This window comes from Trichosurus vulpecula, chromosome 2 (genome assembly GCF_011100635.1).
Source record: "Trichosurus vulpecula isolate mTriVul1 chromosome 2, mTriVul1.pri, whole genome shotgun sequence".
Lineage (NCBI taxonomy): Eukaryota > Metazoa > Chordata > Mammalia > Diprotodontia > Phalangeridae > Trichosurus > Trichosurus vulpecula.
Genome location: NC_050574.1, coordinates 369,553,712 through 369,571,998, shown reverse-complemented (window position 1 = coordinate 369,571,998; position 18,287 = coordinate 369,553,712). Strand labels below are relative to the sequence as shown.

At 36.1% G+C, this 18,287-nt stretch overlaps 1 protein-coding gene across 1 annotated transcript in view; it reads left to right on the top strand.

Annotated features, from left to right (window-relative positions):
• RUNX1 (RUNX family transcription factor 1) overlaps positions 1–18,287 on the top strand; it is a 138,827-nt gene that overhangs the window by 11,844 nt on the left and 108,696 nt on the right. Inside the window, exon 3 of the mRNA XM_036747235.1 lies at positions 1,920–2,076. Within this exon, the coding sequence (XP_036603130.1) occupies positions 1,920–2,076 (157 nt within the window). The remainder of the gene's footprint in view (positions 1–1,919; positions 2,077–18,287) is intronic.

Sequence of the window (18,287 nt, the reverse complement as noted above, 5' to 3'; positions counted from 1 at the left end):
TATTGTGATTAGAGGTAATTTGCTTTATGCACTGATCAGTTGTTCTACTGGGGAAAAAATACTTGTCTTGGAGACAGAAAACCTTAGTGAAGTCTGAGATGGTAATGCTAACTAGTTCCGGAACCTTGAAAAAGTCACTGGACTTCTCTGAGGTTCAATTTCTCAATCTGAGAAATGGGCATATTATTACTTATACACCCTATTTCACAGAATTCTAAGGAAAGTACTTTGAAAGTAAAAAAGAATGATTGAAAAATTAAGCTGCTATTATCGCACCTGAGTATTTTTCTTTGTCATCTTCTATCAGAGAAGTGCAAAGAAAACAATAAACAATTGTCTCAAGAATCTGATAAAAGGAAAAAGAAAGAGCAGATCAAAATTCCAAGGAGCACAAAGCCCACTATTGAAGATAGTAGAAGGTCTGGGCCTTGGCAATAATAACAAAACACTAGAGTAGTTTTATACACAGTTAGAAAAATGAGAGGGGATAGAGCAGGGAAGTGACATAGGGTGAGCAGAGGTAGTCTGCAGGAAGTTTAAGTATTATCTAAGGCCCAGGAGGATGAATTATGTATAATGAAAAGAAAATTAGGAACAGGAATAAGAGAATGCCAAGGATATGAATTGAAATGGAGCTGTGCATGAAGTATCTTTCCAGATCTACTAAAGTGTTTCTCTGAGACCCACCCATAGTTATCAGTATGATTCAAAAAGACCCTGCATTGCAGAGGAGCTCATAAATTGTAGAATCTAGGCCTTTGGAGATGTTTGTTTTATAATTATTTTTTTTAAAGTCAAGAGATTTCTTTGTGGCATTGTTTTTCTTTTAGGCCCAGAAATTAACTTAAAGTCACTAATACTAATGCTAATACTAGCTAGCATTGATGTAGCCCTTTAAAATTCACGAAGTCAATTGAAACACATGATAAAACAAGCGTTTTATCAGGAAGTCAACAAGATGATATTCCAAAGGACAGTTTAAATGTGATTAAAGATTTTTCACCAATTCAACTGTGAAGATCAAAATTGATTTTTTTTCTCCAAAACAAGTTTAGATAGTTTTATGGCAAAGTGAAGAAGTCTAAGGCAAGTTAGTTATCTCTCTGAAGTGTGCGTGCCCCTATTCTTCCTTTGAATCTAAATGTATACAAGCAGAAGTAGGCAGCAAAAAAAGAGGAAGAGATTATTGTGGTACATAGAATGTTTGGCTTTCATATGTAGTATTATATTTTCTCTCTTACAGTACCATCTTTCAAAGCTTAATTTCTAGGTTTTAGATAAACATGAAATGTCCCAGAGGGGCATTGTGATATAGTGGATAAAGTCATTCCTGGGCTCAGAGTCAGGAAGACCTGGATTGAAGTCCTGCTTCTGACACTTCTGCCTAAAACTCTTGTCCCTACTGGCTGTGTGGCCCTGAAAAAAGTCATTTAAACCCAACTCTCTAAGATGAAAAGTTGCAGAGCATATGCAAGTTTCAGTAGAGAGAGTTTACTCATCCAAACTACCTATTCTGGTGAAATATGCAAATTCAGACAATAACAAAAAAAGATTTTCTTATTATTCTTGTAGCAAAGTAAATTAACTTAACATAGACAATATTATTCTGAAAAGTAAAATTTCCAACTGGCATCATCTTGCAAGAGAGTTCCACTGTACTGTATAACATTACTATTTTATTAGGTTATATTAAGTTAATTTTGATAGATGTTATACAATTAGAATCCTATATTTAGGTTATATAAAACGCATGCGAAAATAATTTCTCATACATAGATTTGGGGGTGTTGCATAATTTGTAGTTGCTTTTACTTTGCAATCCAATAATACAATTACATATTTAATTTTGGACAGATTAGTGTTTCAATAAATGCCGAATACTAAAACTTTTGATGTCTTTTCTTTTTGACTAACTTTAGGTAGTTGCCTTGGGAGATGTTCCTGATGGGACTTTGGTCACTGTGATGGCTGGAAATGATGAAAATTACTCTGCTGAACTGAGAAATGCTACAGCGGCAATGAAGAACCAAGTTGCAAGGTTCAATGACCTCAGATTTGTGGGTAGAAGTGGAAGAGGTATGTATTTTTCATAAATGCGTATGCATGTACTTATGCTTTTAAGTATATGTGTGTGTATAATATGCATACACATATGCTTATAAGATATACTATTTCCTTGGGGGGGAAATCTACTTTAAAAAAAAAACTTGCTCTATAATAGACATCAACCTTTCCCTTTTAAAATTTTCTTTCACTTCTGTATTTGCAGAATGGCATTAGTGCTTCTACTGAATTTGAATTCTACTGAATTCTTATTGTATACTTAGTAATATGTTTTTTTAATGTCTTAAAAGGTGTATAATTGGAATTAAATATGTCAAGGTGTAACTTCTATCTTTTTCCTTCATATTCAAAAGTAAAAAAAAAAATCTCCAGTAAGAGTTTTAAGATTAAATAAGATTAAAAAGTACGGATTCTCTTTTTGAGAATCTTTGAGAAACTTAGCTTAGGTCCCATATGCTACCACTTGTGAACTAGTGATACTAGGTGGTAATTAAGATTTAACAATCTAGATTAGTGGTGTCAAACTCAAATAGAAACAGATCCCCTGAGGGCTGCATTTGACTTAGAAAACCACAAATTAACATTATCTGTGTTTTATTATATTTTTATTTATTTTGTTAAACATTTCCTAATTACAATTTAATCTGGCTTGGGCCACACTTGTGAATTTTGTGGGTAACAAGTTTTTTAGTCCTTGCCTGTTTCATACCTCTGATCTAGATTATGGGAAAGTTAAGGAGTTCGTTCGTAAAGTATATTGCAAGCTAGTGCCATTGCAACATAACTTTGTCATATTGCTTGCAATAAGTCTCATATATTTGTATCATGAAATATTGAAGAAAATTGGCAATGGCATTCTGATTCAATTTCATCTATAGTGTACTTGTGGTATGCTCTCTTGTTACACTCATGTCTGATGCCCTGTGTTTCCTTTGGTCTAGCTAGGAGCTCAGACAAAAATACTATGTAGCATGATTTGTCAAGAGAGTTGCAGCCTTGTTGGTTAAGTATTATTATTTTTATAGTGATTTTTTATGTTAATCCCTTCATTATGTGTGCCCGACATGTTTAGAACAGCAGCAAAATGGGTAGATGGACAGTTTAAGGGGATGGCATGGTTTATCAGGAAAGTTTTGGCTTCTGCGTTATAGGATTCAAGTGTGTGTTGTTGTTTGGCCCTGACCTATGATTTCATCACTATTGAAAACTCCCTCCACCAATAAAGATCGGCAGCTTTTCCATAGTTTGTCATCTCAGAATATTGCCTGGGGCACTGAGAGTTTAAGGGACTTGAGATGGTATCATGGCTGGTACAACTTGCACATGTCAGAGGGAAGACTTGCCTCACTGACTGTAACATTGAGTCAGTTTACAAATACTTGCTATATTAGGTAGAATTAAAAACAAAGACAAATAACAATTTTTAAAAATATTATATAACATTTCATTTGAGAAGTTTTAAAGGTGTTAGTAAAATACATACAAGTATACAATATTTTCCTTATTTAAAAATATTCAATAAGTATTATTTAAAATGAATATACAGTACTCAATAAGTATTGCAGGATAGTTGAAGAAAAGTATTTTAGTATTCAGGTTGGTACTTGTTGGTTCTGTTAACCTAACGGTTTGATGTGTCTTTCAAATGGAATATCTAGGGGCAAAATATAACATGATTTCTAATATAGGTTCCTAGTCCTAAGGATAATGATAATATAAGGGAAAAAATTATGAAAGCTTTGATGTATAAAATTATGTTTGAAATGTAAAAATATAAGCTATTAAATATGTTCACTTATTAGAGGTACTGTGCTTTCAATAAGTGAAATTTATCTTGTGATTCTGAGATGCGTTTAGAAAATATTTCAAAGACTTTAGAGGGATAGCTAGCAAAGTGATAGAGAAGCTTGAAAAAAAAATGGAGGACTTAACCACTTGATTCCTGGCATGTTTGCTGGGCTAAATATCACAAGTATATTCTTGATTTTCAACATTAAGATTTAATAGCTGAATGTAGTACAGTAGTTTTCCAGAGAAATCAAGTGTCCTACTAGACTATGTAGCTATGTCATGTTTTGCTTATGAAAGCTTTGAAAACTAGTTACCAATAAACCTTACATTTTATTAAAATAAGGTTTCTGGAGCTGCGCCTCAACTCAGTTGGTGATGGTAAATAATGAGAATTTGGAAATTGCTTGATCTCTTTTCTGTATCAAAGATCTAATCTCTTACACTCCATTGGATATTCCTATTTTGAGTGGATGACTAATAGGTACTTTTGTTTACTTGTATAACAATGAATTGTTTCCTAAAGGTGTGGATGTTTGCATTTGGCTGCTTGATTTGTGCTGGTCTGTACTTGAGTTTGCATATACACTGAAGAGAAAAATCTCTGCATCAGAAGGAAGGCAGTGCTTCTTTTGATTCCCTGTAACCCAAAAAAAAAAATAGAAAGAAAGGAAGAAAACTGAAACATTACATGTGAAATATTTGTTTTCAAACAGGTTCACCTTCCTGCATGTGATAAGTAGAAACCAAAGATATGTAAAACTGTAATTGAAAGTTTGACTCTGTTATGGTTACTTTGTATTGTTTGCCTTTAGTGAGATGTGATTTTGCTGCAATACAGAGAGACTTTTTTTTTAAGTTATGGGTATCTGTGTTCATTTCTTGTTTTCCCTACTTCTGCATTAAGTAGAAGGTGAGATGTTGCTGTTCCAAATGTAAGTGTCAACATCAGAAGGCTGCCAGTTTTTTTTTGCAATTTGCTTCCATTACTGTGAGAGTAGATGAATCTCACTGATTTTAACAATTAGCGTTAATTTTCCATGACATTTGTTCCTTTTAAAGTATCACTACTTCCTATAAAGGGATCTTAAAACTAGCCACTCTTTCATCTATTGTTTTTAAAACTTTGTGCCTCAAAATATATAATTAGAATAGACACAAAGCAAAGTATGGCAAAGAAGAGAATGAACATCCTATCAGTCATACTTTGTAATGTCTGTGTTCAAAAACTTGTTTTTGTTGCTCCTCAGCCTCGTGCAGGGTTCAGAAAGGAAGAAACAAAGGTTCTTCTAAAAAATTAGCAAAAATTGAAAATCACAAAGTCTTGGAAATAACAAGATAGTGAACGTGGAAGGGCTTTCTCTGCTCTGCAAAACAGATCTGTCTGGGCACTGGCTGATGTCCAGGATTACTGCTCCTAACCTCAGGTTCATCATGCAACTGGGAAAACCTGCCTATCTGGCTTTTAAGGTCTTAATACACTTCCCACCCCCCCCCTCGCCACCTTGTAGTTTAAGGCTTCTGATATTTCTAATACTTTGAACCTCCTTCCCTAAATATGTTGTTTTCCTACTCCCTGCTCTCCCTTCACCAATTTAAATAGATGTGAAATACTCCTCTATTTTTTCTCACTCAAAATCCTTGTCCTTTTGATTCAGTTTTCCCGTAAATTTGCTAGGTCTCTGCCACAAAACAGCAATATTACATAATGAAGATATGAGACAGACATAGTATTCTATCACCATAGAAGGGGATTGGGAGGCAAAATCTTTTTTAAAAATCGTATTGAGATGAGAGTCTCATTATTAATAATTTCACACAAACACATAAATATACAAATATATCACACTTTTGTCAAAATAGTACTGAAGCGGTATTATATAATTAGCTTCTTTTAATATATGAAGAAGCAAAGTCACAGAACTAGTAAGCAGCAAAGCTGGCACTTGAACGTGGGTTTTTTAACTCAAAATCCATTGTTCTTTCCACTCTCTTGTGTTACCGGTCATGATTTGTGCTTGAACAATTCTGGGCAATCAGTTCTTGAAAGTTTTCACTAGTATGAAAATAGTAAGAAAAAGACACCATTTTGCTGTATAAAGCTGAGTTGATACTGATGTCATAGGAGTGGGTGCAGTGACTGTTAGTCTTAATTGAATTTCACCATGTGATACTATGACTTTGGCTGAAAGATACATAATCAGTTTTACAAATATAGAATGATGTACTGTTTATTTCATCAGGAGAATGGATAGAAGCTTTATATAGAGGACAAAGAGCTGGTCTTGAAGTTAGAAAGACCTTGGCTCAAATACCACATCCGATACTAGCTTTGTGATCGGGGCCAATATCACTTTTCGTTTCTGAACCTCAGTTTCATTTCTAAAATGGGGGTAATAATATCTATAGCAAAACAGAATCATTCATTTAGAACCAGAAAGGACCTTATAGGTCATCTAGTCCAGCTCTTTAATTTTATAGATGAGGAAACTAAGACCCAGGGAGATTAAAAGCAATAACCAAGGTAACACCAGTGGTAAGTAGGACGGCCAAGACTCAAAGCCAAGGCCCCAGACTCCAAATCCAGCATCCTTTCCATTGCACTGCACGCAATGATGAGTTTCTTTTGTCTTTCAATTTTTCCCCCCTTAATAGTATTTTATTTTTTCCAGTTACATGGAAAGATACTCTTCAGTGTTTACTTTTATAAGATTTTGAGTTCCAGATTTTTCTCCCTTCCTCCCCTCCTCCCTCCCCAAGACAGCAAGCAATCTGATATAGGCTATACATGTACAATCATATTAAACGTATTTCCACATTAGCCATGTTGTGAAAGAAGAATCAGAACAAAAGGGAAAAACCATGAGAAAGAAAAAGCAAAAAAAAGTAAAAATAGTATGCTTTGATCTGCATTCAGAAGCCATAGTTCTTTCTCTGGAGGTGGATAGCATTTTCCATCATGACTCTTTTGGAACTGTCTTGAATCATTGTATTGCTGAGAACTAAGTCTGTCCTTGTTGATCGTCGCAGAATGTTGCTGTTACTGTGTACAATGTCTTCCTGATTCTGCTGACTTCACTCAGCATCAGTTCATATAAGTCTTTCCGGCTTATAATGAAGTCCGTCTGCCCCTCATTTCTTATAGCACAATAGTATTCCATTACATTCATATACAACAACTTGTTCAACAATTCCCCAACGTATGGACATCCCCTCAATTGTCAGTTCTTTGCTGCCACAAAAAGAGCTGCTGTAAATATTTTTGTATATGTGGCTCCTTCCCCCTTTTTTGTTATCTCTTTGGGATATAGACCTAGTAGTGGTTTTGCTAGATCAAAGGGTATGCACAGTTTGAAAGCCCTTTGGCATGGTTCTGAATTGTTCTCCAGAATGGTTGGATCAGTTCACAATTTTACCAGCAATGCATTAGTGCTCCAATTTTCCAACATCTTCAAATTTATCATTTTCCTTTTCTATCATATTAGTCAATCTGATAGGTGTGAGGTAGTACTTGAGAGTTGTTTTAATTTACATTTCTCTAATCAGTAGTCATTTAGAGCCTCTTCTGTTTTTCTGGACAATTTATGTTTTTGTAAATATTCATCCATTTCATTTAGATTGTCAGATTTTTGGCATACAGTTGGGCAAAATAACTCCTAATTGCTTTAATTTCCTCCTCATTGGTGGTGAATTCACCATTCTCATTTTTGATACCAGTAATTTGGCTTTCTTCTTTTTTTAATCAAATTAACCAAAGGTTTATCTATTTTATTGGAATTTTCATAAAACCAAATCTTAGCTTTATTTATTAGCTCAATAGTTTTACTTTTAATTTTATTAATCTCTTCTTTAATTTTCAGAATTTCTAATTTGGTATTTAATTGGAGATTTTAATTTTTTTTCTTTATCTAGCTTTTTAAATTGCATTGCCAGTTCATTGATCTGCTCTTTCTCTATTTTATTCATGTAAGCATTTAGAGACAGAAAAGTTCCCCTAAGAACTACTTTGGCTGCCTCCCATAAATTTTGGTATGTTATCTCATTACTGTCATTCTCTTTGATGAAATCAATGATTGTTTCTACAATCTTTTGCTTCACTTATTCTTGAGGATTAGCTCATTTAATTTCCAATTTTTAATCTGTTTTCCATGGCCCTTTATTACACATAATTTTTGTTGCATCATAATCTGAAAAGGATGCATTTAATGTTTCTGCTTTTCTACATTTGATTGTGAGGTTTTTATGCCCTAATGCATGGTCAGTTTTTGTGTAGGTGGCATATACTGCTGAGAAAAAGGCATATTCCTTTCTATCCCCATTTAGTTTTCTCCAGAGGTCTATCATATCTAACTTTTCTAAAATTCTATTCATCTCCTTAACTTGTATCTTCTTTATTTTGTGGTTAGATTTATCTAGTTCTGAGAGGGGGACGTTGAGATCCCCCACTAAGATAGTTTTGCTGTCTATTTCTTCCTGTAACTCCCTTAATTTCTCCTCTAAGAATTTGGATGCTATACCACTTATATGTTTAGTATTGATATTGCTTAATTGCCTGTGGTACCTTTTAGCAAGATGAAGTTTCCTTCCTTATCTCTTTTAACAAGATCTGTTTTTGTTTTTGCTTTATCTGAGATCAGAATTGCTATGCCTGTTTTGTTTTGTTTTCACTTCAGCTGAAGCATAATTTATTTTGCTCCAGTCTTTCACCTTTACTCTACGTGTATCTCTCTGCTTCAGATGTGGATATATTGTAGGATTATGGTTCTTAATCCATTTTGCTATCCATTTAATTTTTATGGGAGAGTTCATCCCATTCACATTCACAGTTTTGATTACTAGCTGGGTATTTTCCTCCATCCTACTTCCCTCCCACCATTTATACCTTTTTCTCCTTTCACCCTGTCCCTCCTCTCGTTTTACTTCTGACCACCACCTCTCTCCATCTGCTCTCCCTTCTGTCAGCCCCCCTTACCTTTTCTTTCCTCTTTCCCCTCCTACTTCCCTATAAGGTAAGATAAATTTCCATACCCAACTGAGTATGTATTTTATTCCTTCTTTGAGCCAAATCCAATGAGAGTAAGGTTCAAACAATGCTTACTGCCCCCCCCCTTTCTTTCCTTCTACTGGAATAGGTTTTTTGTACCTCTTCATGTGATGTAATTTACCGTATTCTGCCTCCCCCTTCCTCTTCTCCCAGTACAATCTTTTTTTCCACCCCTTCATTTTTTATATCATCACATCAACATCAACTTATACTCCCTTATACCAACTTATACCTCTGTCTGTGTATAACCCTTCTAGCTACCCTAATAGGGATACAGTTCTCAAGAGTTGCAAATATCATCTTCCCATGTAGAGACGTAAATAGTGTAATTTTATTATATAACATTTTTTTTCTTTTATGTTTACCTTTTTATGCTTCTTTTGAGTCTTATATTTCCTGTTTTTCAAATTAGTTGTTTTTCCAATGAGGTGCTTTACATTTTCTTCTATTTTTTCATTTGATTTTGTTTGACTGATTTTTGATTTCTCATAGAGTCATTAGCTTCCATTTTCCCAATTCTAATTTTTAAGGAATTATTTTCTTTAGTTAGTTTTTGTACCTCCTTTTCCTTTTGGCCTCTTCCACTTTTTAAGGAGTTGTTTTCCTCAGTCAGTTTTGGTCCTTCCTTTTCCAAGCTGTTGACTCTCCCTTTCATACCTTTCATTTCTTTTCCCGATTTTTCTTCTGCCTCTTATTTGATTTTTAAAATCTTTCTTGAGGTCTTCCAAGAAGGCTTTTTGGGCTTGAAACCAATTCATATTCCCCTTTGAGGTTTCACATACATGCATTTTGACATTGTTGTCCTCTTCCAAGTTTGTGTTTTGATATTCCCTGTTGCTGTAATAACTTTCTATGGGCACAACTCTTTTCTGTTTTTTGCTCATTTTTAGCCTATTCCGTGGCTTCTTAAGTTGAGCTCTGCTCCTATAGCACAAGGGTACTGTCCCAGGCTTCTTGTGCTGAGGGCCTTAGGCCTGGTCACTGGCTCTCTGTGCCAGGGCTTGAGGTGCTGGCAGCTTGTCCACTGTACTGGTGTGGCCTGCCCTAGTTGTGCCCTGGGTTCCAGGGCTGACAATTTGCCTTGTGTGCTGAAGCTAAGGTCCTCACAGCTATCCTGCTATGCCACTGGTTTGCTGAACCATGACCAAGGGGCCTCAGTTGCTGATCTGTTCTGTGACTGAGAGCTTCCCACTGGCTTGTCCAGACACCATCTGTGCTCTCCTTTTACCCAAGTGAGACAAACCTTTCCTGAAGTCCTTCTAAGTTACCTTAAGCTGGAAAATTGTTTCACTCCATCTTTTTATAGGTTCTGTCACTCCAAAATCCGTTTAGAGCCTTGATTTAATGTTTCCAAGGGAAACGAGGGAGAAGTCAGACAACTTCCTGGCTTTTCTCTACCATCTTGGCTCTGCCCACACAACGATGAGTTTCAGTGAGGACATTTGTCACTTGAGAGATGTTGCTAACCTATTTAGATATAGATATACATCAGCAATTGGCAATCAAGGACCAGAGTTCAAGATATCTGTCAGGGCTGGTTATATAAATTTGGGAATCACTTGCATAAAAATGATATATGTACCAGTGGAAAAGAGTATATTTACCTATCTAAACACTGGGTGGGGTGTGGGAAGGAGAGGGAGAGAGCTAGAGACAGAGAGAAAGAGAGAGACAGATACAGAAAGACAGAGAGAGAGAGAGACAGAGCAAGAGCCCAAGACAAGAGCCGTGGGGAACGTAAAAATTTCCAAATAGAGCAGATTGGCCTCTGAATGGTCCCTGAATTTTCATTATTTTTTTTTATTTTAAATAGCTAGAATAGTTTGAGTTATGGACTTACATACTTACATAATGTGATTTCTACTTCCAAAACTCCGTTTCAAACACTAACAAGTATCATTTTGGTTTTTTATGGTGTTTTGCAGAATTATTTTTTTATTGCTTCATTTTCCTTTCTATGCTGTGAATTATTTTGTGAGATAAATCAAGGGAATGTTAGAGCCAGATCAAACTACATTGTGAGAGGCAATTGTTAAATTTTCAGTGTGAACATTCGTACATGAGAAATTGAAAAATACTGCAAATCAGTGTGAACATTCATACCTCAGATACTGACAAATGCTACAAATCAGAGCTTGAGCCGTTCTTGTCTAGGCTTAAGAAAGTGATGGGCAGCGAGGTAGCACAGCAGGCCTGGAATCAGGAAGACTCATCTGCCTGAGTTCAAATGTGGCCTCAGTCACTTACTATGTGTGTGACCCTGGGCAAGTCAAATCACTTAACCTTTGCTTGCCTTAATTCACTGGAGAAGGAAATGGCAAGCACTTTTTTATCTTTGCCAAGAATACCCCATGGGCAGTATTATGACTGAACAACAAATTATGCTTCAGTGCTGCGCCCTAAGGACCATGAGGCTTTATCAGCTCTGCAGCTGAAATCTCCTAAATGCTATGTCCCCCATTAGAATTTGAGTTCCTTGAGAACAGGTACTATGTTGCTTTTCTCTTTGAATCCCCCATTGTTTAGCATGCTACTTGGAAATCCTAAGTGTTTAATGAATTATTTTTCAGTCAGTTATTCCTGACTCCAAAGCCAGCTCTCTCTACTCACTATGTGCTAGTTCTTATCTTTGAATGAAATAATAAACAAATGAGAATGAATGCAAGAGACATTGCCTTATAGAATGTTTTATTTCAAATGGGCACAATTTAAATAACCAAAATATGAACCTAATTCGATTCAATCTGTAATAATTTTAGAGGGCTGTCAGATAAATTGAGATATAAAGTTTCCATATATTTTCCCATTTTATAACAGAAAGTCCACTGTCTTCAGATGCATGCTGCCATCCACCAATGTGGAATCCTTACGTATGTTGTAAGCCAATCATCTCCTCTATCTTGTCATTGTAGGGTTTTTGTTTTTATTTTTATATTTTGAAATTTGTACTTAATGTTGCTACCTCTCACAATTTAATCATGTGCAACAAAATCATGAATATGTTGAGAATATAGTATTTTCCTCAGGAAACATTTCTTGGTAGTATAATGTTTGTTGTTTAATGGGCTGATTATTGCATTTTTCCCTCATGGTGTTCTGTATTTAGGGGATTTTTATTTGATAAGGTGTTTTCTTTATTTAGGCAATTTCATGAGAAAGGTGCCTTCCCGATGAGTGGTTAAACATGATGGAAGTGAACGGAGGACCAAATAACCAGATTTTTCCTGTAAAAACAAATTTCTTTATAGTAAATGGCTATTACTAATATATTTGAACAATTGTTTAAACATACAGTATTGATAATAGAAAATAAACCAATTCATTATTCATACATTCCTGTTTTATGCTACAGGAAAGGGCAATGTTTAGCTGTTTAGTTATGTGGATCAGTTTTCTATTTTAAGGGCATCGAATAGACATAAGATTTATTGAAAACAAAAAGTGAAAAAGTATAATGGCAACTAGAATGTAACTAATCAACTACTGTCCAAAGTTTACTTGCTTTTTGTTCCTGTTTATTGTTTTTAAATATACTTACCTAGGACTGTACTTTCCTCTCTCGCTTTAAAACAATGAAGACAGAGAAACAACTGTCAATGATATTTTAGTGTGATTAATTGAATGTTCAGCTAGCCTTAGCAAACTGATTTCTTTACATTGCATGGCAAATTAAAATTTTATGGTGGAAATCTGAATTACATTTTATCTATCAAATCTTTTTTTTTACTTTGTTTTACATAGTTGAACAACATAGAACTGATTCATTGGTTTTATATCTTAAGCTACTTCCTCACTCTAAGCCTTAGAAGGCAACATCCATAACAAGGACCACAGGAAAAGAATGATTTTTGAAACTTTACATACCTTGAACAAATTCTTTGATATTTTATTCTTTTGTGATCTTATTAAGCACTTGGGTATTACTATGATTTTGTTAAGTGCTTGAGTATTACTATGATTTTAAGTGTGTGGATATTATAATTAGTGTGAGGTGGTCTTTTTCTTGAGAATTTTTTAATGAATGTTATGGTATAGTAGTTAGTGGAGATAAATTGAATTCATCTTCCCATCTACCCTTCACCCTTGTTTGCCAGCCTGCATATCTTGGGTCAGTTGTAGTTCATTTTGGTCTGAGTAGAGAGGAGCTAGCTATCAATTACAAAGTGGCTATAAGAGAAATAATGGTCGGGTGATTTTTAGAGCTTCCTGTTTCAGCAGCAAGCATTATAAACATAAATGGTCACCCAGACAAGTGCTGAATCACAGATTGGCATCTAATATATCTTTAAAATTTTTGTATTGTTTTTTCTTTTGTGGTAAAGGAAAAGATGATACTCTATTTGCTTAGTGCTGTCTTGTTTTCAAAGATCATAACAAAATTCAGATCAGCAAAATTGTTTATTGCTTACAAGATACCTCAACATTTAACATTATTACATATCATCTGGGGGTTTTGTTTTTCTTTTTGCCCTACCGTGTGTGTATGTGTTTGTTCCTATAAAGGTCTTCATCTAAATTATCTGAGGAAAAGATCATTTGCTAATAACATCCTAATTAATAAATTAGTTCATGGATTTTATGAACTTCTTGGGAATAATTTGAAAGCTCTTAACTTTTCTACTTCTTATCTGTGTGATCTTGGAGAAGAAACAATTTATCTGGGCTTTAATGGTCTCATTTATCAAATGAGGGGAATAGACTGAAGTGCCTCTGAGATATCTTCCAGATCTATCTCTCTGATTCTATGATCTATGACCTTATGCTGGTCTTGTCAAACTCCTTGCAAAGGAATAATAAAAGAGGGTTGTTTTGTAACATGCCTGTAATGCAAATACTCTTTAGTGGACAACATACTTCTCTACCTTATAGTCTAACCTGATTTTATTCAGTAATTATGAGGTAGTTTTCTCATTTTGGTCTGTATTAAGGTTAAAGGTGGGAGATCAGCCAAGATGGTGGGGTAGTAAAAAACTACAGCTGAGCCCTTTGATAGAGAGAGCTAGAAAACACACCAGCCAAATCCTGATTGGTAAATACAAGAAAAAAAATCCCAGTGAGTCATTATTTCAGCCCAGGATGGCATAGGGAGAGAGAGAGGTTTGCAGACATTGGAGACAAGGGTCCAGCCAGGAAAGGCTTCTAGGGCCATTCTAATACGGGGACCAAAAGATGACCAAGATTAGGGCGAGACCCACATGGAGGGGCCAGACCTTGTGTAGAAAGCAGGGACAGGTGCCGAAAAGCAGCTCTATCACTCACTATCCAGTTAAAAGAAATAGATCCAGGGGAGACTGAGGAGGGGACATGTACCTAAGGAGTGACAGTGCAGGTTGAGCAGTGGTCAGGTTCCTGGGTACTTCAGTGGATAGAGTGTTGGAGTTCCTTACATGGAGAGCTCAAATCACACCTCAGACAAGTCACTTAATCTCTCTCACCCTCAGTTTCTGTATCTGTAAAATGGGATTGATAATAGCACCTACCTCAAAGAGTTGATAAAAAAAGAGGAGATAGAATGAGTTAACATATTTACTTAGAGCACTTTGAAAAACTTTAAGTAAAATACAAATACTAGCTATTATTAGGTTATAGTCTGAATGTGGAGCAATTTCAGAAGCAAATAGCATCTATGTGGATCTAAACCCAAAGACAGAGTGAGAGTTTCAGTTTCAGCTCAATCTGAAGCCTGCAGCAGAATAAGAAGAGCAGGAATCCCAGACCAAAGGAGAAACTGCAGGGTGTCTCTCTGAACCCGCAGAGCTTTCTACCTAGCTTCAGTAGCAACTGCCGCAATAGCAATCTACTCAGACTCAAACCAGGGGCAAACCACAGATATGTTGTCTATATTCAGCCCCAGCTCAGGAATTTGTAGAGCTCAGGCAGAACGGCAACAGTAAGACATCTCTGGGAGAATGAAAGATTTCAGGTCCCCAGCCTGAGAGGTCTCTAAGATCTTACAATAATACAACCCTCAATAACCCAAGAAAGGAAAAGGAGGACTCATCAGGACACAGGCTCAGCCCAGACGTTACCCCCCAAAGTATAAAAAGCTTGGCCCTAAAATAAAATCGGAAGTCGGGAAGGAGGCTGGAAGAACGAATAGACAAAAAAAAATCCCATAATAAAGAGCTATTATAGTGACAGGAAAGCTTGGGATACACACCTAGAAGAACAAAATCCAACAGATCTACCAACAGAAAGTCTCAAAAATGCAACTCTGGCACAAGATCAACTCCTCAAAGAGGTGAACCAAGATTTTAAAACCTAGAGCATTGGTTCTGAGGACACTCCCCTCACTACTCTCTTCTTATTTGTAAAGAGGAGGCAAGAATTGAAGAAAAGGGAAAGTGTACTAACATAGGATGGAGAGAAATACAGAGATAATGCCCCTATCTATGCATGTGAATGGAAGAAACTTAGCCATAAAAAGAAGACAACAGAATAGGTTAGAAAGCCGAACCCACAGAGCCATAGAAAGGAGACAGCAGAATGGGTTAGAAAGCAGAGAGCCGGGCCTCTAGTAAACTCATGTAGAGTGAAATGAATAGAACCAGTAGAACGATTTATACAGTAGCAACAATTCTAAAGAGAAACAGTTTTGGAATAGAAATTCTAATCAATGCAGTGACCAACTGCCATTCCAGGGGACACACGATGAAATATGCTACCGGCTCAGAGTCTAGATTCATACATTGAATGGCTAATAAAATGATTAATGAGGGAACTTATTTTTTCTTTACCATACATGTTTGTATCGGGCTTTTGTTTCTCTTTCTTTTTCATTTAGGGAGAGAAGGAAAGGAAGGTGAAAGGAAAGGGAGGTGAATTTTTGTTGTTTGAACAAAAGAAAATTTAATTTTTAAAAAGGTATTCATTTTGTTCTTTGTTAATATAAAATCTTGATACAGCACCCTGCTGCTCTTATATTATCTGGGGATTTATCACTTTAAGTAACTCTAATTGACATCACATGTCACTGACATCTTCCACCTAGATTTTAGGTCATGGAGCATTCTTCAATTGTAAAATGACCTTACCAGTAGTGGCTCTTTTGAGATATTCACAGCACTTTGCATACTGCTAGATTTAAAATGTGTTTCCTATGATTTCCCAAGCGCTGCCCTGAAATGTAGAAACATTAAATTAGGACCCACTTAAATTGTATTTTTCTCAAAGAAGATGTAAGTAAATATCCTACTTATATTTCAAGTTAGATTATTCCCCGCTTTTACCATAAGGTCTAAGACCATCATTAAGAATTTATGATTTGCATACTGCCCCCTAAACCGTGTGAGAAAATCCCATAGACTTAATGGAGCATTTGCCATAGTTAAGAGTAGTGTGTGGCTCTAATTGAGTCATCATACTGAGACAGAAAGAGCCTTTCCATGACTCAGAGGTAATGCTCTATAATAGTGTAGGCTGGGCAGCATCAGCCATCTTTCTTTAATATGTTTATCTAATTCAAGGCTCTAAGTGGAATAGGTCTGGGCTTCTTTTAGGTGGCATCCCTCCAGTTTGTCCCACTGTCTTTTTTGCATCCTTGGTAGCTTATACTCTTCTCTTACGGACCAATCAAAAATCGTCATCATCAACAACAAAGTTCATGCACTTGAGGTAAAGAGGGAGCCATCATGGAGGAAGGTAGTGAGGTCTAGTGAAAGAACCCCAGCCTCTAAGTTTGCATTTAAATCCTAGCTCTTCCACAGACTACCTGTGTACACTTAACCTGTGTGAACCTCAGTTTCTTCATTTGTGAAATGAGACAGCCAGATGACTAGAGTATCTGTGACTATGAGGGAGTGATCTCTAACCAAAGATTAACCAAGGGCCTAATCACTCAGGTCACAGCTTATCTTCCAGTGAAGCTTTTTGAATAAATTTAGTCCAGCACAATATCTACATGTTAGTCCTTCCAGTTAAATAGCCGCCATCTTCCTTTCCTGCCCCCTAGCTCCAAGGCAATTACCTTGCAGTTTTGAGTGATTCAGAAGTACTACCAAATCGTCACAATATCCCTAAACTGAAGAGGAATAAAGTTAATTCTGGATGAGATCAGGTTAGAGAGAAATTAGAATTTTTGAAAAATGGAAAAACGGACCCACAGCGTTGTGGTAAGTCATTGCAGTGACACTTCATTCCACAAGGGCTCATGATTTCATCAACATCAGTATGTTTTTTTTACTAATGTACTTCACAGCTCCTCCATTTTGTAATTGGTTTCCATGAGATTCAATGGTTAAAAATTATTGTTTATGGGAGCTAGGGACAAAGATATATTGATGAACCCCTTTTGGTTAGGTTAGCCCTTGGACAATAGGCACACAGTCCGTTGGACTGGAACTATGTCCAACAAGGCCCTTTTAAAAGTTTTTTCCACTAGATAGATCTACCAGAGCTGTATTCCACTAGCATAGCTTTGAAAAACAGAGGGCCACATATGGGCCCCCAAGGAAGCACCAAGAGTAGAACTTTAATGGAGAAGCTATGGGATCAGAATGGATAGTGAACAGTTTGTAGGTTAGCAGAAGTTTTTTAGTTCTGGTTTCCAACTGTCTAAAAAGTCTGCTGAAACATATAGTTTGAACCCTTCAATTTTAGCTAGTTGTTTTTTTTCTTGGCAATATAAAATACCATACTAAAAAAATGATAAACATTGGACACAGAGAACATAGATTATCAGTGGAAGAAAAGAACTGGAATTAGTATTCTAATCTGAATCATTGTTTTCCATAGGAAAAATATTTTTCCTAACTCATTCTAACTTTTTCATGTAAACATTAATGTTGCATGACTATTTATAACTCATACATGCCCTTTTCTATTTAAGTGATATTGTCACAATAAACACTGTATTCTAACAACGAAGCAGTGTGGTGTCTCTGTCCTGCCGAGGCTGGACACCCGACAGTATCACATTTTTCCCGAACTGTAATTACTGCCTCCACCCAAGTTTCAAAGAATTTGTAGCAATGCCAGGGCAGTTGGCCTCAGACTGTATTTAAGGACATCTGGGCTTTTCCACTAGACATCATTCTTGAGGTTCTGACTGTTTCACCATTTTCATAAGCTCCGAATGGAAATTCAGCCCCTTCCTGTCCCTGTGCAAATTTAGCTTTGTTCAGACTTATTTAGAGAGTTAGGACAACGATCCACCGGTGCATCAATTGTTCTATCCAAACTCTTGGACTACAACTTGACTTGGCAGAATTATGAACTTTAAACTAGGAGGCCACAGTGGATGGTATTTTAAAAAATAAATATCAGAGAGACTTAATTGGTGTTTAGCAGACCTCTGACAGTTTTTTTTAAACTAAGATACTCTTTCTCTTATAAAGAAATGTAACACCAAACATTGGATGCCTCACATGATGGGCCCCACTAGTCACTTTCC